We start from the raw sequence: 25,540 nt of genomic DNA on the forward strand, positions 1-25,540 counted from the left end.
TTCTCTCTAATTAATTACTTGTATTCTTAACTTTAAGAACTGAAATGAAAGTTACTTCTGAAAGAAATTACCATCTCTTACTATTTATTATTCACTACGCAATCAAAAGAGTAGCTAACAATTTTAAATTGTTCATAAAAATAAATGCACATCTACAAGGTAAAATAATGGTCATGATGATCTTGAATTTCGCAGGCTATTATACTTTAGGACACCATGAATTTGGTGTGGATTCGGTAGACCTCTAGGAGATCATGTACAATGACGGTAGAGGATCCACAATAAGTAGAATGGGCTGTAGTTTCTATTTATTTTGTTTTCGGTTCCTTGGGTCGTAGATCATGTGCAATGACGGTAAAGGATCCAACAAAACGTAAAATAATGATCAAATATTAAATATGTTTCTCGAAAAGAAAATCATCTAATATCTATCACCTACATATAAGATTAAGTAGTTTACAACTAATATTAACAATAAAATAGTACATACAGACAACTGAATTAAACAGGTCAATCGATATTTATTATTATTAATACACAACATTTATCTTCTAGAATTTTGATAAATAAATTCTCTCAAAAAACATTGATAAATAAATTATTTCATATCTTTTTATCTTGTAAAATGATAAACAATTTGAAATATTTTCACGGTGACAAATATTAGAAAATGATGAGAATATTCTCGTAGTATTTCATATTATGTACAATTTTTTTTGGGTAGGAAAGGAAAGGAAAAGCAAAGCAAAAACCAAAAACAACTAGCCTGGGATTAGCCTAGGGAGACTAACCCCCACCCTATCTTCAAAAAGAAGAGAAGAAAGATAAACAGGAGGAGAAGAAAGGATCGAGACGCCTAACATCCCATCATGACCAGCAGTTGCCAGACGGTCAGCAACCCGGTTCTGTTCTCTGAAGATATGGCTGAACTTTAAGAAGTCAAAGGAAGAACAACACCTTCTAATACCTTTGATAAGATTCAGGCTATTAAGACAGATAGCATTTGTATCTGAGATCATATTGATAGCCTTAAGGTTGTCAGATTCTACAATCAGCTTCCTCAAACTAAGATGCATGGCAAGCTTCAGACCAGAAAGAATCCCCCAAAGCTCAGCCGAAAAGGACGAACCCAAACCAAGATTATGAGTAAACCCAGACAACCAGGCACCCCCCTCGTCTCTCAGCACGCCTCTAGCAGCAATCTTACTGTCCTTGAGGCAAGAGTCATCAGTGTTTAATTTCATCACCCCTTCCCTAGGCCTACACCAACCAAGGAGATGAACAGACTTCTTCTGGGTCGCCCTCACCAGAGAATCACCTTTGAAGCTATCAATAATATTGAGTAATTTTCCCGAGAAGAACTCAACTAAATTAGGAATAGATACAGGTTTACTTCCAAAGATTTCCTCATTCCTCCACTTCCAAATCTGGTGGCAGACAATAGCAAAGAAGATATTACCATGCTCAAGGTTAGCCAATAACTTCCCACTAACTCCATCGATGAACCAATCATGATCAGAGTGAGCCAAGAATATAGAAAGTAAGTTGTGAGGGAGAACCTTCCTCCACACCTCATTACTCTTAGTACTGAGTATTTAGGGGGCGTTTGGTTCACAAGGGGAAAAGGAAAAGGAATCAAGAAAGGGAAACTAAAGGAAAGGAAAGGAATGAGCATTCATACCCTATGTGTTTGGATGCGTTTAGGAAAGGGAATGCAATTCCACCATATTCCCTTTGTGGATGTTTGGTTCAAATAGGGAATCAAAACTATTTTTTTTAATTTCATATATAATCAAAAAAAATTCAACTCTTTTACTATAGTTTCCATAAAACGTGAAATAACTTCATATATAATCTCAAACAATCCAAACCGTCGCTCACTTGCTACCTTTATTGATAATAATATAAAATTCATAAAAGTTAAAATTAATCAAAGAAAATGCATAAATATTATATTTAAAAAGAAAATCATTATTTTAAAATAATTAAAAATAAATATTAAGAAAAAAATTTGGTCAAAATTATTTTTCAGGGTAAAAAGGTAAAAATAAATAATTATAAGGATCAAAAGTGAAATTAATCTAGTGATAAAAAAATATAAGGATTAAACAAAAGTAAAATTTAGTCAACAAATATTTTTTGAGTAAAAAAATTAAAAATATATAACAAAAATGAAAGTAATCTAAAGATAAAGAAATGTAAAAATAAAAAAAAATATAGAGACCAAAATAAAAATAAAAAATAAAATAGGGAGTAAAGTAGAATTTTATAAGGAGCGTAGGTTAGAAAGAGAGGGGAAAGGGAATAGAAAATCTTAGGGGGAAGTGGGGAATGGGTTAGAGGAGTTAGGGGTAAACCCAAAACTAAAAAAGGGTAAAGGGAATCATTTAATTAGCAAAAAAAAACACCAACAAATGGAATGAAGCCTCCCCTTTCCCTTACCCTTTCTTGAAACCCCCAAACCAAACGCCCCCTTAGTACAGTCCCTAAGAGCATGGCAAATAGTTTCAATATTCCCTCTGCACCTGCTACAAGTCCCTGAATCCACCAGATGCCGTCTATTCCTATCCAAATTAGTGAGCAACCTATCCTTAACACCAAGCCATAGGAAGCTCCTAATACGGTAAGGAATTTTTAAAGTCCAAATGATTTTCCAAACTTCAGAATGATGATCCGTCCCATAATGGTTAAGCGCCTCAAAGGCCGACTTACAGGTATAAGCTCCATTGTTAGTCAAAGCCCAACAATGCCTATCCCTATCTTCCTCCATATTACTTATCTTAACCCCCCTAATTCTCAGGAGCGTATCCAGATTAAAAAAAATGACTCAAATTTATCCCAAATCCACTCCCCCTCAGAATCTCAAATTTATCCTAAATTCACTCCCCCTCAGAATCCACCACATCAGCGATCATCCAATTGCGGATATTCCTTGGAGGCACTAAGCTACACACTTCAAGTAAGGGTTTATCACCAATCCATGTGTCATTCCAAAAGCTGATGTTCTTCCCATTCCCCACCTCCCAACCTAAAAAAGTTTTGGGGTGCAACACGAGGACTTCCCAAGAGGTCACCCATCTTAGTACTACTCTCGCCCAAGCACGTTTAACTTCAGAGTTCTGATGGGATCCGGTGCATTAGTGCTGGTATGATCGCACACATATTATGTACAATTTTCTTCATAGTAAAAAAAATCTCAAATTTATTTATTAAATCTATAATATTTTAATTTAATACATTAAATGAGTAATTATAATTACACATGTTAAATTTTTTTTTATAAGAATGCAACCAATTCCATTAATGCTAAGAAGTTACATCCGTAAAAGAACATCTGAGAGTCAAAGGATGCTATAAAAGAAATAAAATCGCTACAAAAAAAAAAACAAAATCACTAGCATTGGAACGAGCATGTTGAGCCACAGTGTGAGCTGCTACATTCGCTAGACGGGGAATAAAAGATATAGTAACCACAACAGTCTCAAATTTTGTGGAGACAGGGGGACCGAAACTACTTGTGGTCATGGTGGTTCCAACGGCCGGAGGGGTCCGGACCTCCCCGAACCCCTCCCTGTCTCCACCCTTGGCCACATGTCATGATGTTATTGGTTTGTGTGCCACACACACGACAGTTGCAACAAAGCGATAGGACAAGCATGGGGTTATGTGTGACACAACGACAAACCGTCGCATGACACGTGGCATACGTCAAAGGCATGTGCATTCCACGTGCCAAAATGAGCTCTCTATTAGTCCTTTAACTTTTGCGATCTAGAATTTTAGAGTCTTCGACCATGTTGGTGAAGTCCTTTTGTTCAAATGACAACCAGAAATTAAAATTTGTGCATCACAGACCATCTGGTGAGAGTGGTACGCGTCCAAAGACAGTGATTTCGTAAAATACAATGTTTCTTTACAATTCCAATACCGTTTAAGCCGCCAAAAAAATTATTTTAACACACAAACTAATAAAAAAAAATTCTAATAATTATCACGCATCCAAAAATTCGTTTTACTCAACCAAACGGATCAAAATCGACGGAACACGCAAGTATAAGCTCTAATACAAATGCATGGGTTATCATATGTATAATTCGAATACGAGAACAGATTCTCATGTTAACTCTTGTAGCGTAAAATCCCTTAAGATTGGTTACAATGGAAAAACAAACTTTGATTGCGTATCATTGGTCACGTATTAGCTACACCGAAAATATATAAGGGAGTAGACATGATTCACGAACTAAAAATAATAATTAATATTGATTAGAGGCAAATATTCGTTACTAATAGAAAGGTTAAAGGTAAAGAAAGAATTAGCACATGCAAGCAAGAGTGTGCAAATCTTAATAATTGATCCTCGTGTTATTATTAGACCATAATCAATAAATGAATTCATAGCATCAATTATATAGTTGGAATTTATTTGAAGTCAATGTAATAGAGAAGAGCGCGTAACAAAATAAAAATTTGACCAAATTATGATGTTTATTAAATTTAATTAAATGAGTTTGCCAGATCTATTTCTCATTGCCAGTTGAGTCTTCAACTGCCATGTTCTTCTTAATATTAATAATAATATACATATTCCTATTTCTTTAGAAAATAAAATATATTTTTTTTGTTACAAAAATAAAATATTCTAACAGAAGTTTAAATGGTTTGTTGAGCTAATTACTGAATATATATAATATATATTTTTTAGTTTGTCTTGCGTGTCCCGTCCATGGATCCATATAAGAAAATATTATTGAATTTTTTTTGCATGCTTATGTATTGAGTAATTACTATTTAATTAACCTATGGCAAAAAAAAAATCTACTTTTATATAAATTAATTTAATTTAGTAATTTTTGGATATTGTAAAGCGGGTTATTTTTATGGATCCAACCCGAGCCACTTAATTAAAGTTTGGAATTACGTTTTTTTTTTTTTTTATGAAAATTGGTTTCAATATACTATGATAAATCAGTAGCCAGAAGGTTTACAATATATGGAGGGATGATATTAGTTGAATATATGGAAGAAGCTAACAATCAAAGCTTAGCTAATTCATCAGCAACCCTATTTGCATTCTGTTTAGTAAACCAAATTGAGTAGTTGGGAATCAAGTCCTTTAAGGTCCGGCAATTCGCAATTACCGAACCCAAACTTGAGGAGTCATCATCGTCTTCCTGACACAACGCATTGATGACCACTTGAACATATTGCCCTCCACACACACATACTCGTCCCCTCTCTCCTTGATCTAGCTGAGGGCCTCACGTCATGAAATAGCTTCCACCAACACGGGTGAGAGTGATCCTCTAACTGATCCATATCGAGCTGCGAAGCAGGATCCAATGTCGTCTCGAATTACTGCTCCAATATCCGTCCTATGAAAGCCGAGAACAGAAGATGCGTCAAAATTAATGTTAATACCCATACCAGGCGGAACCCAACTAGTTAGTGTATCGATACTTGCTTTTGCGCTACTTGGTTTTTGCAGTTGCTATACGTTCCACCATGATTGTAGAAATTGATCCACTCGTGACGACATCAACTCCGGGGCCATAGCCTCTCTATCGTGGCACACGAACCAGCCACCTCACTCGAACAGGTGGTCACTAACTCACACCACCATTGGTTAAAATCAGTCGATCCCCCACATCTATACCTTGCCACATGTGAGGCGTTCTAAACACGAATAGTCACCAGACATTGAAGGAACAGATGAGTGATAGTCTCCTCTTGCTGAAGACACAACAAGCAAATGATATCAGTATCCACTCGTCGTTGTGAAGATTTTGTCGTGTTGGGAGTATATTCCAGACTGCATGCCATAGGAAGTTTTTACCTTTGGGGGACAATTTATTTGCCATATCTTATTCCAAGGGCACCACGTACCTCCTCAGGGGTTCTCGGATGAGCCTCCATCAACACATAATAAGCTGATTTGACGTTGTAATTTCCTTTATTCTCCCTCTGCCAACACGTTGAACCTCACTGCCACAAAAGCATATCATGATCCTCAATATCCGTTCCCGATTCTTAGCTGAAAAATACAAATCCAGTAATGTCGTATCCCACTGGCCATTTCTAACCAGTTTATCCACCATCTAGCTTCTATTCACCGACTCATGCACGATCTCTGGCATCCAAGATTCCGAATCGAGCCATCTATCCACCCATATCTGCGTTTGTTCTCTATTTGTGATTCGAGATCAGACCTTCGACTATAACAACTATTGCTTCTTATGAATGTTGGCCCACGTGATGCTTGGGTTCGACCCTGGCGGTGCGTCTCAAAAATCTATATGAAGAGGCCTTAAATAAGTGTGACACAAGGGAGTGTTGATCTTTCAAGAATTTATAAGCCTGCTTCCCCAATAGAGCCAGATTGAACTCTTGAAACTGTTAGAAATTAACCCTCTAGTCCATGCGATGACATTGGTAGTGCAATGCTTTCCATTTGATTCCTTTCGCTCACTAGGACCCGTTTATGATTATTTCAAGACGAGTACAAGTGTGCTTTGAAAGAAGGAATACCTACATAATATATGATGGGAGCGACTATGCCACAACTTTGATCAATACTGCCTTCCCCCCTTGAGAAGCTCTTTCCCCATTTTATCCTATTACCTTTTTCCTGAGCCTATCAACAATGTATGCAAATGTGGTTGTCCGAGTTCTACCTACCACCGATGGGAGCCCCAAACGTATTTTATCGGTCGACTTGTTGTGCAGTTCGATCATCCTCTCCGAGGGTAATTTTGAGCTGAAAGTAGCCTTTGATTTTTGAAAATCTATCTTCTGATTCAATTCTCTTTCATATGCTTGGAAAATATGTTTGGAATGACATTACTTCTTTCATTATACTAGATACATTATTTTGTACGTGGAAGAGAAATATAGAAAATCCTCCAATACCAACTTCTATTTTATTTTTTTCATTCTGATATTTTGGTAAAAATCCCCTCTTTCTCATTCACATATTCACATATTTATACAAGTACAAAATCTTGTCCCACAAAGAAAAGGAAAAACCAAATTAGGAATTAACACTAATTAGGAATTAACACAAAAGGAAAACAATTCCTAATCTAATAATAAAAAGGAATTAACACTAATTAGGAATTAACACCAAATTAGGAATTAACACCCCCCATCAAGTCGGAGCATGTAAGTCACAAATGCCCAACTTGCGCATTAAAAAATCAAACTGCGTTCGTCCTAAGGCTTTAGTAAAAATATCTGTTAATTGTACTTTTGTAGGCACATAGGACGGCGAAATAAGCCCGTCTTGAATTGCATCACGAACAAAATGACAATCAGCTTCAATATGTTTTGTTCGCTCATGAAAAACTAGATTTTTCGCAATGTAAATTGCAGATTGACTATCACAGAATAAGCGCATACCCTTTGGATGATTAACCCCCAACTCCTTCAATAACTGCTTAAGCCATTTCAACTCACACATAGTAGCAGCCATCGACCGATATTCGGCCTCCGCAGAAGAGCGAGAAACCGTGTGCTGTTTCTTCATCTTCCAAGAAATTGGGGAATAACCCAACAATATCATCCAACCAGTCAAAGATCTCCGAGTAAGAGGACAACTAGCCCAATCAGAATCGCACCATCCAACTAAACTCAAATCACTAGTAGACCGAAGAAGAATACCTTGACCAGGACTTTTCTTCAAGTAGCGCACCACTCTCAGGGCCGCCTCCCAATGCTCTACACGAGGCTGTTGCATAAATTGCACCAAAATATGCACAGCATAAGCCAAATCAGGACGAGTAACAGACAAATAAATGAGCCTCCCCACCAGCCGTCTATACTTTGTCGCATCCTCCAGTAATGCCCCCGTCGCAAGAGCAAGTTTATGATTCTGCTCCATAGGACAGACAGCAGGTCTGCCGCCTAGAAGACCAGTCTCAGCAATAATCTCAAGTGCATACTTCCGTTGATTTATAAAGAAACCTTCAGAGTTACGAGCAACTTCTAAGCCAAGAAAATATTTCAAGGCTCCCAAATCCTTCATCTTAAAACAACACCCTAAATATGCTTTAAAAGCATTCAAAGCAGCATCATTATTTCCAGCAATGATCATATCATCGACATAAATCAACACATTGATCTGAATACTCCCTTTGTAAAGGTAAAAAGAGAATAATCAGAATAATATTGTTTGAAACCAAATCTCTTCAAAGCTTCCATCAATTTCCCAAACCAACACCGTGGTGCTTGTCTCAATCCATACAGAGATTTGCGCAATCTGCATACCAAACCCTGCGAATCTGCACTGAACCCAGGTGGAAGCTTCATATATACCTCTTCTTCCAAATCACCATGCAAAAATGCATTATGAACATCCATCTGATGTACATACCACTTTTTCATAGCTGCAATGGATAAGAAAGTTCAAATTGTTGTCATTTTGGCCACTGGAGCAAAAGTCTCATTGTAATCAATCCCTTCCACTTGATGATTGCCAAAGCAGACCAACCGCGCTTTATAACGCAGCAATTCACCCTTCTCATTTCGCTTTTCTGTATAAACCCAGGTGCTGCCTAGAGCCTTCTTCCCAGGCGGTAATTTCACAAGTTCCCAAGTATGTTGCTCCTCAAGAGCACTGATTTCCACAGCCATTGCACCACGCCACCCTTCAGTTTTGACTGCTTCTTTGTAACTACGTGGGATTACTGCATTTGTAATTGCTGCAAGAAATCTACGATGTTTTGCAGAAAATTTATCACAATTAACATAATGAGTTAGAGGATATAGTGTACCTGAGGGAGATGATGAAATCGATGAAGCTTGGGGTGGACTATATTTCTTTATAGTGTGAGTCACAAAATCTCGGAGCTTAGATGAAGGAACTTTTGTTCGTTTGCCCCTTCCTAGCTCATCTTCCTCATTCTGCCCAAACTGTTCTGTCTCATTCTGACCCGATTCTGCCAGTAAAGAAGAACCCAGATTTTCAATTGCCGGATTCGATTCCTGCCTTGCTTCTAAAGAACCCGAAGATTCAGTCACTGGGTTTGGTTCAGCTTCGGTTTCTGAAGAACCTGGTACTGCAATCTCCGGGTTTGGTTCTGTCCTATTTTCTGACGCAGGACTGTCCAGTTCTGAACTATTCGTCTCTTCATCATTGATCCGTGTATCAAACAGTGCAGAAACAGGTTCATTGTCCATATTTGATGGTGATCCAAATGGGAAAATATGCTCATAAAATCTCACATCACGAGACACAAAAAACTCTTTTGTGTCTAAATCATACAATCTCCATCCCTTTTTCCCAAATGGATACCCAACAAAAACATATTTACGACTTCGCGTCTCAAATTTATCACCACGAGTGCGTTGATTGTGTGCATAACAAAGACAACCAAACACTTTCAACATCTCATAAGAAGGTAATTTATGAAATAAAACCTCATACGACGTCTTCCCTTTCAAAACAGAGGAGGGAGTGCGATTTATTAGATGACACGCCGCAAGTACACACTCACCCCAGAAATACTTTGGTAAATTACCTTCAAACCGTAAAGCTCTAGCCACATTAAGAATATGTCTATGCTTACGCTCAACCCGTCCATTCTGTTGTGGAGTACCCACACAAGAAGTCTCAAACAATATGCCATGATCAGAAAAATATTTACCAAGACAATTAAAGTTCCATTGTCACTTCGGACAGTCAGAATCTTTTTCTGAAATTGGCGATCAACTATAGCCACAAATCGCATAAAACATGCATACACTTCAGTTTTACTAGTCAAAAGATAGACCCAGACCGCACGCGAGAAATCGTCCACAATAGTTAAAAAAGAAGTAGCACCACAAGACGAAACAGTCCGATAAGGACCCCATAAATCACAATGCACAAGTTGAAAAATATCATCCGCTTTATTTATACTAGTAGAAAACCTACTACGAGTTTGTTTAGAACTTAAACACACATCACAAGGTTCTTTATCATTAACTCTACTAGATACCATATTCGAGGGTAAAAATTGAGCAATCTCCTTCCCCGGATGCCCAAGACGCTTGTGCCATAATTCCAACGAATCTCTGCCCACAACTGCAACTGATTTGCTCTTCGGAACCCCACGAAAGAAATATAGTCCGTCGCACAATTCACCGATTCTAGTCACCTTCCTCGTCTTGCGGTCCTGGATAACACACAACTCATCAGTTAATTGAATGATAAATTTAGATTTTCCAAGCAACTGACTCACAGAAATTAAACTACAGTTTAATTTGGGAACAAATAAAACATTAGTCAGACTCAAGCCCCCGGGTAATGTCACATCTCCTTCATGAGTGGCCACGACAATTTCTCCATCAAGCAAGCCAATTGGACATGTAGAAATTCTGCGGATGTTGGAAATCTGATCCTGATGACCAGTTACATGATGTGTAGCACCCGTATCAATTATCCAATTAAAATCTTCAGTCTTACCATGTAATTTTTCATTAGTTTTGACCTGCCCTAGCAACTCAACAAGCTGGCTCCATTGTGCAGTCGTGATTCCTGCCAAACCAGCACCTTCAGCCTCCTCTGTGAAGAACCCGGAGGTTCCAGCGCCGGGTTTCGCTCCAGCTGCTTTGTTAGCGCGAACAGCGCCTCTGCCTGCACCTCTGCCACGCTGCCCAGCTCCACCGCCTCTGCCACGAGCGTTTCCAGTCCGTCCAGTCCCTTTTCCTCCTTTGGGTCGATCTCCCCACCACTCCGGAAACCCGATCAATTGAAAACAGCTTCCTTCATCATGACCCTCACGGTTGCAGTGATTGCAAAACTTCCTAGAATTATCAGTCTGCTTGCTTCGGGAATCGAACTGAACTTTGAACGCCATGGCTTGATCCCGTTCCACTGTCGTATGTTCTCCTTTTATCAACCTCTCTTCTTGGATAACTCGAGCATAAGCTTTATCCATTCCAGGAAGAACATCCATAGACAACACATTGGACCGAACCGTCCCATACAGAGTAGAATCCAACCCAATAAGAAAGTGGTGTTGCATATCTTCTGCTTGAATAGCCGCGACCTGCGCTTTCATATCACATTTACAACCTTCACACTTACACTCAGGTAAAGTCATATAGGTCGTCAAGTCATCCCAGATCTTCGAAAAACGCCCAAAGTAGGACGCTACATCTTCATTCTTTCCTTGGCGACAGTCACTAAGGGCGGTTTTTAATTGACATATCTTGGTGCCATTAACCACACAGAAACGGTTCTTCAGATAAGTCCACAAATCATGGACCTCTTCATAGTTAGGTAGTGTGGATCGAATTTTTAGGTCAATCGTATTCAAAATCCATACAACCAACATAGATTGAACAGCTCCCCAATCTTCTAATTTTTCTTCATCAGTTGGTTTTGTTACCTTCCCCTCAACAAAACCAAATTTACGTTTCGCTTTCAAGGCCATCCCAATAGCCCTTGCCCACTCATCATAATTATCTCCCTTCAATTGAATCGGAGTTATAAGATTACCTGGATTATCATTGGAACCCAAGTAATAAATATCAACCTTCTTGTCACCTTCAGTCATCTCGAAAAGCGTACGTAGAGCAACTCTGTCAAGAACGCCTTCGTTTTCTCCCTTGAAATCCGTAGCTTCGGCTGAGGAATTTTCTCTCAAAATTTCGGTCACACCCTATAAGTCGGCTAGGGTTTAAAAATTTCTCTCACGTGAATTTTCTCTCAAGGCTCTGATACCATGATATTTTGGTAAAAATCCCCTCTTTCTCATTCACATATTCACATATTTATACAAGTACAAAATCTTGTCCCACAAGGAAAAGGAAAAACCAAATTAGGAATTAACACTAATTAGGAATTAACACAAAAGGAAAACAATTCATAATCTAATAATAAAAAGGAATTAACACTAATTAGGAATTAACACATTCATATTTTTCAATTCACTCAGAAGTCTAAGAAGAGTGAATTGAAGTTCTATTTAGAAGTCTAAGAAATGTATTTATTTCATAAAACTAATCTAGTTATATAGTTTGTTAATTAAATATGAATTGAAGTTCTATTTAGAAGTCTAAGAAATGTATTTATTTCATAAAACTAATCTAGTTATATAGTTTGTTAATTTCTATTAACATGATTGTGTATGTCAATTTCTATTTATGATATTGGATATGATTAATTGTATTTTAATCATTGTTAGATCAACACCTTGGGTTAGTTGTTTTTTATAAGATAAAGTTTAAAAAACCCTTTATGCTTTCACATTTTGTCAAGCTGAAACCCCCAAAGTTTGAGTGTAGGATTGAACTAGAGTTGGTGATCTCTAATACATTAAATATTATGTTGATCTCTTTATTATATATGATAAAAAAAAGTATTAAAAATATTGCCTTTCGTAAGAATTTATCATATGTTCACCTCTGTAATAACAGTCACTAATATATATATATATATATGAAAAAAGTTTTAAGAAAACTTATCCCGTGCTTTATATGTATTGGGAAAAAAATTAAAATCCACATATTTAGTCTAAGCTTAAAAATATTTCTAACTATAAATTTAGTATGAAAATATAAACAATAAACAATAAATAAAGGTGCTTTCTATGGTTACTTTGTTTTTGACAAAGTACCATTACTTGGTATGTTTTCACCATTGGATGATGGAGTATAAAATTAATCTAATGGTGAAAACACACAAAATAAGGCTTACTTTGTCAAAAACAAAATAAGCATAGCCTTTACCATAAATAAAATAAAATCAACTGAAATGTAATAAGTGTAAAACACAAAAACAAAATACATTAAGACCCTATTCTTTATTACTTAATTTCAGTATCAATCAGTCCAGTTCAGTAATCAGTTTAGTTTAGTAATTTATCATTACTTAGGCTCTGTTCTTTTTAACTGAACTGGATTTTACTGAAACTGAAATAATAATATAATCTTTTAAAAATAACAATAATTAAAATAAATTTTTTATAGAAATAATAATGGTTCTAATAATAATAATAAATTATAATTATAATAAGTAATGATAAGTTACTGAACTGAACTTATTACTGAACTGATTGATACCGAAATTAAGTAATAAAGAATATGGCCTTATTATAATTATAATTATTATTTTTCATTATTAGAACCATTATTATTTCTAAAAGATTATTATTTTATTTATTGCTATTTTTAAGAGATTATATTATTATTTCAGTTTCAGTAGAATTCGGTTCAGTAAAAAAAACAGAGCCTAAGGTCTTGTTCTTTTTTACTTAATTTCAGTATAGGTAAGTTCAATTCAGTAATTTATCATTATTTTTTTTAATCAAAAGAACAATGGATTGATGAGCCAAATCATGACAAAATTGTAACAATGAATCAGAAACATAACTCGGTAATAAATTAAAAAAAGAATGACAAGTGGATAAACGAGAAGATTGTGCTAAAACATGTGTCATCCCATTCGCTTGCCGCCGTATCCATTTGACTGAGTAAGAGTCATTTGATGTTAGAATCGATCGTATTTGAATAATTCTATCCCCAAATTCAAAATCATCAACAGAACTAGAATTTATTACACAAATCGCTTGTTTAGCATCAGATTCAATAACCACTTTCCTTATTCCATCAGCTTCTAGCCACTGCATCGCCTGTAATAGAGCTTCGGCCTCACATTCTCGAGTTGTCGGACAACATAACAGACCCACACATCTCTCCATTACAAACTGCCCATTTGCATCTCGTACTGCTGCTCCCATCCCTGTATGACTATCAGCGTTAAAACATGTGGCATCAACACAACTCGAGAGAAATCCTTCTGATGGCGGGTACTAAGCCATGCAACCAGCAGATGAACTATTTCCTACTACTGTATTTCCTATCTGTTGTTCTCCCGTACCAGTCCGATTCCTCAAGGCATTTGCTTCTGACCAATCATTAAGTATTGTGCTAGCATGAGCCACTATTTGATCTGTTGTGCGAATCTCATACTGTCAAAGACGGGTATTTCTAGCCTGCCATAAACTCCAGAGGTGCATCAAAAATCTTTTCACAATTTGTTCAGGTGCTGCTCTAATCATATTATAAAACCATGCTGTCAGGTTCTCAGCCACCGCCGCCTCCGCATTAATTCGATCCAGAAGTCCCGTCTTTTGCCACACTCTTATAGCTCCTACACATTCAATAAAAAGATGTCATCCATCCTCCCAAGGTTCGTTACATATCACACAAGTACTACATACCTGTAAACCACGAAATTGAAGATTCACCCGCGTTGGGAGACAATTTCGTGCTAGTTGCCAACCAAAATACCGGACCTTGTGTGGAATTTCAGCATACCATAATTTTTTTCATGCTCCCTTAACATGAAATCTCTCACCTCCTTCCAACGTTGTAACCAATCGGTAAGCACTTTTCACTGTGATCCTCACTACTCAAAGTAATTATAATTATTTATATATAATTTATAAAGGATGGTCCAGTGCATTACGAGTCCCCACTTAAACGAGGGTCCGAGGAGGGATTCCACCACTAGGGTGTATTGGGAGCAAACATTCCCCTACCAATATTTTGACAAGAGATCACTCTTAAAACTCGAACTCGTGACCTCTCAGTCACGCGACAACAACGTTTACCGTTATACCAAAACTCACCCTCTATTTATATATAATTTATAATTTAGTATTTTTATATATAATTCATCATTATTTATTATAATTATAATTATTTTTATATAATTTATTATCACTTATTATAATTTATATATAATTTATAATTTAATATTATTAATATATAATTCATCATTATTTATTATAATTATTTATATATAAGTTGTAATTTATTTATTATTATTTATATATAATTTAGTATTATTTATTATAATTATAATTATTTATATATAATTTAATATTATCTATTATAATTATAGTTATTTATATATAATTTATTATTTATTATATATATAATTTATAATTTTTTATTATAATTATAATTATAATTATTTCAATTAATTTAATTTAATTTAATTTCAACCTACCTAACTATTTCTTTTACTATCTTCAAGAAAAAAAAAACTACTCCCGTGGAGTATTTTTTTACTAGACTTTGCATGATAATTATGATTAGATTAGACTGAAAAAGTGCAACATATAAACCTCTAAATCAGCAAATTATTTTTTACTTTCCCGTGGAGTCAATTCTACAATTTGGTACGGTGTGGGCCAAATGTTGCTATGAAGGCAGCCTTTTTCTTTTTTCCTCTCTCTCTCTTCACATACCTTTTATTGCTCAGACCATACTCCATTCCATAACATAACCAATAACCTCATCCTCACTATTATTTTGACAAAAACTCAGTTTGCTAAATAGTTTTTTTTTTTTTTTTTTTTTTCAGGTTTGAATCATTTTAGAATAAATCTCTAATAGTGGTAAGAAATGTTTGAAAAAACTTATTGGATTTAAAAAACTAATTTTGAAAATGCTCGTTTTTGTGTGTTTTTTCAATTAGATTATTGCTCCATCTTTTTCAATGGACATTTTTACCTATAATTACTACAATTGAGCCTCAAATAAAGACTTTAGCATGTCTTTATTTTCATTTTACACAAACAGCTATCAATCAGCTAAGTTTTACCAAACAAGTTTACTCAATCAGTTAGTCAAATCAACTAATAAAAACAATACCAAGTTATAACTTTTTTTTCCAATGTTATCTGGCTACGGGTTCCCTTTGTGGCACCTGTGTGTCTAATAGATTGAAGGAAAATGTCTATCGCATAGCAATCAGACCAACATTGTTATATGGTACGAAGTGTTGGGCAGTAAAACACTTTCACATTCATAAGATGTCGATGGCGGAGATGCGTATGTTGAGATGTATGTGTGGTCATACGAGAAAGGATCGGGTGAGTAATGAAATAATTAGGACAAAAGTAGGGGTTACATCTATTGAGAATAAAATGAGGAAAAACCGACTAAGGTGGTTTGGCCATGTAAGACGATAAAGGATCAGGTGAGTAATGAAATAATTAGGACAAAAGTAGGGGGTTACATCTATTGAGAATAAAATGAAGAAAACCCGACTAAGGTGGTTTGGCCATATAAGACGAAGATCGCTTTGATGCGCCGGTAAGGAGGACTGAAGAGTGGCAAAAGGATATAGTGGTGAGGGGTAGGGGAAGACCTAAGCAAACTTGGAGGATGGTGATCGAGAGTGATATGAGTTTATTGGGGATTGAGGAAAATATGGTAGTGGATAGGACAGAGTGGAGGGAGAGAATTTGTATCGTTGACACGACTTGATTTCACGGTTTTATATGATGGTTTATGTTAGCCGACCCTGAATCATTTCGGGACTAAAGCTTTATTGTTGTTGTTATCAAGGTCGGATCGGGCTGGGAACCGGCCAGACAACCAGTCTGAGCCACTCTGATTTGTTGAATCCTCAATAAACCAGAGAGACCCAGGACCCGGCGGTCTGTTCAGGAACCGGTGTGACCCCGGGTCGTTAAACTTTTTTTTAATTTATATTTATTATTTTTTTCTATCTAAAATTTTTAAAAATAAAAAGTTTTCAGCAACACCAACCAATTAAAAAAGAAAAAATTACACAGAAATTCATATTCTAAAAACTATTTACAATTATGTCGAGTCATAAGTTTAGATTATATCAAACTAGTAAAATCAGTATTTTTAATTTATTTTAAAGATTAGAAGTCTAGAATATATTTTATAGGATTTATGATTTATGATTTATGAACTGGAGTCTAAATTTTTTAAATTATGGTCTAAAATCATAGTATATAGAGAATAATAACATATTAAGAATTAAGTTTGATAATATGATTTAGTTGTGATATTAATCTATTTGACCCATTAAAAAAACAAAGATTTGCACAAAACCCTAAATTAAAAGTTTTCTGTCTCTTTCTTATTTCTCCCCAAAATCGCACTCGGCCTCCTTCTCCAACCCACCCAGCGCCAGCTCCTCCGCCACCGCCTCCTCCGCCACCTAGCGCCACCGCCTCCGTCTCTGACTGCATCGACTTCACAGGTGAGAAATACCAAACCTTCTTTTAATTTAATCGAACCTTTTTAAAAATTAAACTCCTATGCTGGAATTCCCTTTCGAATCGATACTGATACTGATACTGATTTACTGTTTTGATATGTTATTTATTATTATTAACTGATACTGATACTTTTATGCTTGTTCATTTCCTGCCAAAACGTAAATCTAAATTGTAAGTGAATTTAGATTTATACCAAACATTATATGCTTGTTGATTCATCACAAATTTACAATGCTTGTCTGTAATTTTTATTTAGATAATGGAATCAACAGAAAAGTCCACCGATACTGCTAATATGGTTCAAGAACCAAATATAAAACAAATTGTTATGGGGTAAATTACATTCATAGCCACTGAACTTTACTCATTTAACATTATGACCATTGAACTTCAATTCTTAACAGTATGACCACTGAACTTTACACTTTTTAACACCGGTGGCCACTCAACGCCTCAAAACGACCGTTGACGGCCTAAAAATAAAAAATTCAAAGCGTTAATAATATTCTAAGGAACTTTAATTCTTGAAAATTTTCGTTTTGAGGTCATTCGTATGTTGTTTTGTTAGGAGAGAGAAAACTCCAAAAAATGTGATTTTGGAAAATAAAAAATGTGGTTTCATGGTAAATGTCGTTCTGAATAATTTTAATTCTTGAATATTTTTATTTTGAGATCGTTAACAGTCATTTTGAGGAGTTAGTTAAAATTGAGTGGTAATCAGTGTTAAAAAGTGTAAAATTCAGTGGTCATATAATTAAGAATTAAAGTTGAGTGGTCATGGGTGTAATTACCCAATTGTTATAATGTTGAATCATAGACAAATTATAGATTGTTATAGCCTAACCCATGAATACTATCATGTTCTGCAGAAACGTCTATAAAAATAAAATAAAGAAAAAAAGGATCTGCAGAAACGGTGTGGTTTTAATTAAAACAAACCTTTTGAATCCTGCCGTCTTCTTTCCTCTCCTCCTCCTTCCGCTAATTTTCTCCTCTCGTTATACTTCTTCAGTGAAACCCTAATCCTTTCGATTCTTAATTGAATCGACCCCACTTCACCTTTTTAATTATTTTCTGATTCTGGGTTTCTCTTAACCCACAGAGAAACGATGTGGGCAAGTGTAAGGCGAAAAGTACTCTCCGGAAGTCCCTCAGCGTTTTTGGTCAGTTGGGAAGAACTTTCTCGTATTTGTGTGTATTTATTCAGGCATGGCTTTATTGAACTATGAATTAATTGCATTTTCTTTCATCCGAAACAGGGTTTAGAGCTGTCATTGGCCAATACTCGATCTATATTGGAGCCATTATCACGTCCTTACTCTATCAACCTCAAAGAGGTAATTGCTATTTCATTTCGTATAGCTGAGACTTATATTTGCGATGTGTTATCTTTTGGGAATTGTTAATTTGAGAAGCTTCATTTATCTTTTCCTATACAGTTCACTCGGTAATGGCTTATTTTGAAATTATAGCTTACACTATGACTGTTAACATGTAATTTGGTTCTACTTGTTTAGACATCGCTTTTTGGAATTGGATCAAGTAGCTTGGAAAATGTAAATTCCCATGGTTGTAGAGGTAATTGTTTTGCTGATGATGTTTTTGGATTTGCCGTTGATGAATGCTTGTTTAAGTATCATCTAACACCCTTATCTTTATGCTATCCTTTGAATTTCATGTGTTACAGGCTTTCCAATTGGTTTGGAGCCCACGAGGTCAGCTTTATCTTACTATTTCTTTTTCCGTGAGACACACATACCCAAAATAAAGCATAGATTTTTCATTAACCCTTTCAATTGAAAAACCTCTATCTAGAATGTTTTGTTTTTCAGTTGTCCTTACAAGTCTTATGTGTTAAATAAACATGAAGGAAAAAAAAGTGGGAAAAGAAGTGTATAATACACTTCTTCCTACCCGAACCCTAGTTGCACACCTCCCAATTGTTGCAACTTCAATTTCCTTTAATTTTAATTTTAATTGTATTTATATTAACAACGTTTCTTTAGGTCTGACATAAATTAATTCGAATTGTTCATGGGCTGGATTAATCATAGTTGATGTTCTTGATATTGATGATTTTAATTTCAGTATGACATTAGTCAACTGATGTGAACATACCTTCTTTCATAATGACTAGTTCAGAATTTTATCCTATTCTCAAACTGTTACTTATTGAAGAAGTAGCGCAGGCTGCATTAATCTGATATAGTCTTCTAATTATCTATTCTACAAGCCCTGTCTATGCATTAGTCATTCTGTCCTAATTTGGCTTTTGCTGAAATTACTAGATGATAAAACATATATTTTTCGACAGTGTTTGATCAGGATCATACGTGCCTATTTCACTTCTGAACTCAGTCTCAATCTTGTCCCTATTTGTTGTGATGCAGACCTTTGCATTTAGTTGATTGCACTCATCTGTTTTTACTAATCTATTGTTACTGACCTTAAATTTCTATTTTTGCCATCACAGTGTACTTGTGCTTACATATACTTTCCATTGATCTTGTTATTTCATGGTCTTAGTTTTATTGTCTTGATCCTGGTATAGTTATATGCATGCTCCACTATTTCTTCCTATCCATAATAGTTCATGTTCTTATCAGATGTATTCCCAGTTCATTAGACTTTATAGATATGCTAATCCTTCTTGTGCTTAGCTGAATTTGAATTTAAATTTTTTTAAGTTGAATTTTAATTGTTTTAAGAAAATACAGCATGTAAAATGACAAAAATCAGATATTAGATTAGTAAAAATTGAACAGTGGCCGTATCTTCTATTTGTGCTAAGAGTGTAAATTAATGTATCAGATGTTTTTTTTTAAATTCACTTAATTTTTTACTTGTATTATACTTTTGGTAATATTGGGGTTAGAACCATCAAAGGAATCCAGAAAATAAATACTTTTGGTAATCTAATATGTTGAATTTTAATTTTAGTTGTATTAAATTATATTTCAATATTTTAATTAAATTTAGATAATTGGGTTGAACGAGTCAGCCCGTGTAACCTGTTTAATAAATGGGTTGTGTCATGTCAACCCGTTTATTAAATAGGTCGTGGAAACCAGTTCAGTAAATGGGTCGGGTCAGTGTCGACACAACCTGTGTATGACCCACGGACCTGTTTTGACACCCCTGAGTGTATTGCATATTTGCATGTATGAAAAGATTAAAACAAGGACCTTTAGTATTCAATAGAATGAACTTGCTTGTCTAATCAAATTTCATTGTAGCTTATCATGTTTCCATCAACATTTTGTGTTCTCTGGGAAGGTGTAGCGTTTTGCCAATTGAGGTCCCCCATTTATTTGTTGACAGGAGGTTATTTTCTTCAGATATTCATACAACTTCTAACGAAGGGGATACTAGAGTAAGTCCCCTTACCTTAGGAGTGCCATTTATTTGTTTATATATTTTTAAGTCTTGAATACACTCAGATGAGATTTTTTTTTTTTTTTTTTTTCTGTTAATCTACCTATCCAGAAAACATTCTGTTAAAGTTGCTTTCTAAATGTGCAACTAATTGCAGGTGAGGAAGAATGTAGCAACAAGACTTCCTTTCGTGGATGCATTCCTGTTAAAAATAAAGAAGAAACCTGATCTCCTTGCTAATAAGAAAATATGGTCACGGAGATCAGTTATTTTACCAGAATTTGTAGGACAAACTGTACGAATTTACAATGGAAAAACCTTTGTTCGGTGTAAGATCACAGAAACAAAGGTGGGTCATAGGTTTGGAGAATTTGCTTACACACGGAAGCGAAGACATCTAAGAACAAGTAGCAGCGCTGCTGTAAAAAAGAAGACTAAAAAGTAGACTGATTGAATTTGGGACCAGAAGGGTTGATCTAGACTCTCGATTCACAGAGTGACTGAATGTTATTAGGCTTGTTCTATTTTGTTCTTTCTGTCTTCAGAAAACACTTAAAATGGGAATTGACTATACATGTCTTTCAAAATCCGTTGGGTGGTTCTTTTGAACAAATTTTTACTATTATAAAATAATTTATAATAAGATGCAATTTTGGTATAATTGGATCGACAAGATGCAGATTTTTGTGATCGGTAATTTTGTGAAAAGTTTCCATGATTTGGAGTAGGTGTGTAGTTATATTGGTTGATAGTACATGGATTGTGTTGTACTGGTTTTGTAACCAGACCAGCCACGGTTATTTTCTTCCTTTATTATCTCCTATGTTATGAATAATTCATAATGTGGACTGTAGAAATGGATTGTGTTTAGAATATGTACATAGCAAATCAATATATCTTGTATTCTATTTACCATGATTTTACTCTTCGGGGTGACAACTAGCAATTCTATCCTAATTTAATGTAGTTTGTATGTCATTTTAATTATCAATTCCTACTGAAAGAGTAGGCTAGCTACAACTTATGGTCTAATATAGCCTTATACAGCAGCTTCTTTGCCAATTTCTTATCTTTTTTGACACCTCACTTCTAACACCTTCATACTAGTGCAGATAATTTTCATTACTCGTGGAAACCTGGAAATTAAATGACCAAGTAAATAAATCTTATAATGGAACGTTCAAACGAGTATTCTGGCAATGCAATAATATAAATAAATGTATCAAAAACAATAACTCAAATTTCATCTCAATTTGTTTCTTAAACAACCCAGTTTTGAACTTTTCAACTCAAGTAGCCTTGACACGTTTGACAAAAAATGAATTCTAGAACTCAAAAAATAACTAAATGCTATAACTAACTACTAATAAAATCTTCAATGCTTAGTTTCTTTTTTATGGAAAAATACTAAATAAGCAATGCTATCGTTTTCATATCCTCCAGATGCACCCTCTAACAAGTATGGCTGTTCAGAATTCCTTCATACTCGATCAACCTGATCAAATAGAACTGATCCAAAACCAAATACTCAGTTTGCAGTGACAAGCTGGCAGACTGCATAATCTATGATACCAAAAATCCCATTTGACAGACTGCATGGAGCAGCAACTTTCATCTTCCCCCTAAGTGAGCCCTTAATGTACAAAAAGGGCATACTGAAACCATAATCCTTATCTCATGAAGTTGCAAAGTGTCATCATGAAATCTTTCTAGAAAGGTTCTTCAACCCACATCCCACGCATCTCAGAATCCTTGTCCCAGTTGATGGGTCTGGCTTAATAACAAACTTAACCCCCAGAAAATCTCTGATTTGTCTCAGAGTTTCTATCCCATAACGTGAGAGCTCTCCAACACGAACTTTCGACACGTCTTGAGGACATATTGCACAAAGAAGAAATAGTAAACCCTACAAACCAAAGATTAAAGGAACAAGAATAAGACGAAATATTGGAAGAATGATGTAGCATCTTACTATAAACCCAGATAAGATTCACATTTCAATTTTTACTATCTTCTTATCAGGAATATGCATCAGTTCCCAGTGTCTTCCAGCGATATAGACATATATATTCATGTAAAAGTTATCACCTAACTAGTCTTTTAGAAAGGGTATTTTCATCAATTGCTTTGAACTATTATAGAAGACACAACACACAAATACTCCTTTTTTTATGAAATTTTACAATTACTGGTATTTAAGGAACAGGGAAACATGCACCTTTTGTACCAGACAACTAAACACAGCATATGGTAAGTTCCGTAGAATTTGACTAACGTCAGCAAGGGGATTTAGGATTTAGCAGTGAAAGAAACATTGTTGTACAAATTCCATTCATACAAAGAAAAACAAGGGAAAAGAGAGAAGGATAGCACAAACCTGATGCGCTGAATCCACAACTCCCCCTTGCTCAATTTCTTTAAGAAGAAGAAGGGCAATTTCCACACCAACAGCCTCTGGAGGCCGCAGATCTTTCTTTTCATCATCCATTTCATCGGTAACCGGTGCATGAACTGCTGTGTCGACAGAAATGAAGCAACCAGAAGTAGTTTCGGCAACTAATGAAATTCCATAACCGCGTGAACTGCCATGGCATTATCATTTATGTAAGTACTATCTCTAAAATGCTATAAGCTCACATTTTCTGATAAATTTGTCCAAATTTTATTTAAAACAGCAAGAGCATAAGAAAGAGAAGCAAAACAGACAAAACTTGATGAATAAAAGGAAATTTCTGACAGAGCATACTTTCCAGCCTGTGACCCAGCTTTATGGTCAGTAAATATGTGAACATCAGGGAGCAAACGGTTAAAAATTCCACGGGCAGCATGAATCATGGTATTTTCAAACTGAGAAGACACTTTGGTAGAGAAAGTGACCCCTCTAATCCTTTTAACCATTCCTTCATCAATCCAGGTAACTGCCTGTAGAGCAGAACAGTAAGAAAACAGAAATAACTATAGTTAAACTGAAGGACATGTTTTGAGAATCGCACCGTTAGACTTTGAACAATTGGTACTGATAAAACAACTTCCCCACCGCCATGAGGCGGAACTCCACGACTCTCTATCTTCAGCCCCAATCCTTCAGGAACTCCAAATTGCTTCAACATGGGCAAGGTAGTAGATCGAAAAGTGTCAACAGATGGGTCTTTAGAATCATTTGTAATTCCTGAAAAGATTCAAAATGTGTTTCTAGATTCATGTCTGTTAATATAGCTGTAATTCCTAGTTCCATTTAGTATCATGGAAATTACAAGTTAATACACCATCATTAATAGTATTTCATTATCTATGGAACCAGCGTTTCAAACGATAAATAGTCTTTCAAGTCAGAACATCATTTTAGAAATTGGAGCTAATGGCTTTAACATTAGATTAAAAAGCCTATAAGGTGTAACTAGTCAATTCCCCCCCTGCAATTTCTAGAATGACTTCCAATTTTCAACTTCCGCAACTGATTACACTTCAGCTTTAATGAAGTAGGTCATAAAAGATTCTGATGGAAGATAGTTTCTCCAACAGATATTATTGTAAGAATTATGAGCACAAAGCCGCACCTTTGAGTTTTATGATAAGGGGTTTCTTGGCAAACAACCCGAGAACAATGAGTGGCTCCAGGAAATAACCAATTGATCGACTAACACCACAATCATGGACATGATGTTTCCCACCCATCACAATCCCAGGCTTGTATTTGAACTTTGTGCCTGCCGCATACACTTGAAAAAATCAAAACAAGGACAAACTAAACAGAAATTTACCAGCGACAGATGTAAGTGAGGGTTACCGGTTTCATTGATTTCAATAAGGCAATCATCAGAGATCCTCTCAAGTAGGCGGAGGAAAGAGATCTCATGGGGGCGGAGGCCCGGTACAGTCCATTCAGCACGAATGTCTTCAATGAGAAGAGGAGTGGCAGAGAGGGTTGCTAAAAGTAATCTCTGGCGAAGGTTTTGGCTGCCTTTCAATCTCTTATAACTTATCTTCCCCATCTTTGCAAAATTGTTCTGTATACAAGCACAAACAACTGAATAATGGAGTACGAAACCAAGAAATACCCCCCAAACCTTGTGAATTTCGAGCGCCGGCGTTGGGCTCTGCTCTTTTGTTTGTTGAGGGTTTTTGAGGTTTAGCTACCTTAATGTTGGTCAAATAAAAACCAAACCGAACCACGGTTTTAGGCTCAGTCGGCTGAATTGACCAAACCGAATCAATTTAATTAGTAGGATAGAATTTCTCATTAGGAATATCTCAATTTACTTTGAACATTTTTTTCAACGAATTTAGACCGGTAACTTAAAAGTGATCCAATTCAGAGGCTGATTTACCTGTTATATTTAGATCCATTACAACAACTTTTACTAACATATTTTTAAAGTTAATTTTCCTGTAAATGAATTATCCAATTGAGAGGCTGATTTATGTATATATTTATCATTTAACATTTTTTGTATGGAACATAATTTATGCGAAGACAACTGTAGAGCGATTTTGGTTATGGTTCAATGGCAAACTTCAGAAAAAATGTATAAGGAAATATGAAAATAAAACTATTTCGCAATTAGTACTGCAAATGCTTCGCAATTGAATCAACTGGAAAAGCAACTATAAAGAAAATTCAAATGATTTATATGAAATTATTCACAGTTGAAGCAACTGTGAAACAAATGATAAAACTATGAAGATAATTGTCTTTGGAGTTCCTGCAAATCCCTTCGCAGTGGAAGCAATCGTAAAGTAAATTCAAACGACTTGTATTAATTTACTTTGCATTTGCTTCCACTGCAGAAGGTTTTCATGGCTCCGAAATTATATTTCTTTTAAAATAAGACATTTCTAACATTCAAACACGCGAATACATCCCGAATAAGTTTTTAATATAACTCTAACCCTAATAAGGTCTTAAGTCACAAAATCGATTCACAGTTGTCTTCACATAAATTACGTTCCGTACAAAAAATATTAAGTGATAATATGTATATTAAGGGTATTTTGAAAAAGTTAACTGTAAAGTGTTTAATTTGATAAGTGATATTATGATAAGTCTAAATATATAAACAAGCATATGAATCGGATTTTGTAATTTATCCATTTAGAATTCTTGTACCGCTATAATAACAGAATTAATC

General features: G+C 35.4%; 2 protein-coding genes and 1 non-coding gene across 3 annotated transcripts; 1 reads left to right on the forward strand and 2 right to left on the reverse strand.

The window, feature by feature from the left end:
• Positions 1–3,041: 3,041 nt before the first annotated feature.
• LOC136213922 (5S ribosomal RNA) lies at positions 3,042–3,160 on the reverse strand. Its single transcript, XR_010681021.1, has one exon. It is a non-coding gene; the product is annotated as a 5S ribosomal RNA (ribosomal RNA).
• Positions 3,161–17,894: 14,734 nt separating this feature from the next.
• On the forward strand, positions 17,895–21,111 carry LOC136207259 (small ribosomal subunit protein uS19m-like). The gene is made up of 6 exons (XM_065998557.1): positions 17,895–18,199; positions 18,296–18,373; positions 18,554–18,614; positions 18,724–18,751; positions 20,358–20,409; positions 20,569–21,111. Exons 1-6 carry the CDS (start codon positions 18,146–18,148, stop codon positions 20,854–20,856), a joined length of 561 nt encoding a protein of 186 aa, XP_065854629.1. The 5' UTR covers positions 17,895–18,145; the 3' UTR covers positions 20,857–21,111.
• Positions 21,112–21,631: 520 nt separating this feature from the next.
• LOC136207269 (probable RNA 3'-terminal phosphate cyclase-like protein) lies at positions 21,632–24,540 on the reverse strand. Its single transcript, XM_065998563.1, has 6 exons — positions 24,199–24,540; positions 23,969–24,118; positions 23,405–23,580; positions 23,158–23,333; positions 22,789–22,993; positions 21,632–22,317 (listed from the first exon to the last, which is right to left on the reverse strand). Exons 1-6 carry the CDS (start codon positions 24,401–24,403, stop codon positions 22,108–22,110), a joined length of 1,122 nt encoding a protein of 373 aa, XP_065854635.1. The 5' UTR covers positions 24,404–24,540; the 3' UTR covers positions 21,632–22,107.
• Between the last annotated feature and the right edge of the window lie 1,000 nt (positions 24,541–25,540).

The sequence above is a fragment of the Euphorbia lathyris genome, chromosome 1, assembly GCF_963576675.1.
Source record: "Euphorbia lathyris chromosome 1, ddEupLath1.1, whole genome shotgun sequence".
In the NCBI taxonomy this organism is placed as follows: domain Eukaryota; kingdom Viridiplantae; phylum Streptophyta; class Magnoliopsida; order Malpighiales; family Euphorbiaceae; genus Euphorbia; species Euphorbia lathyris.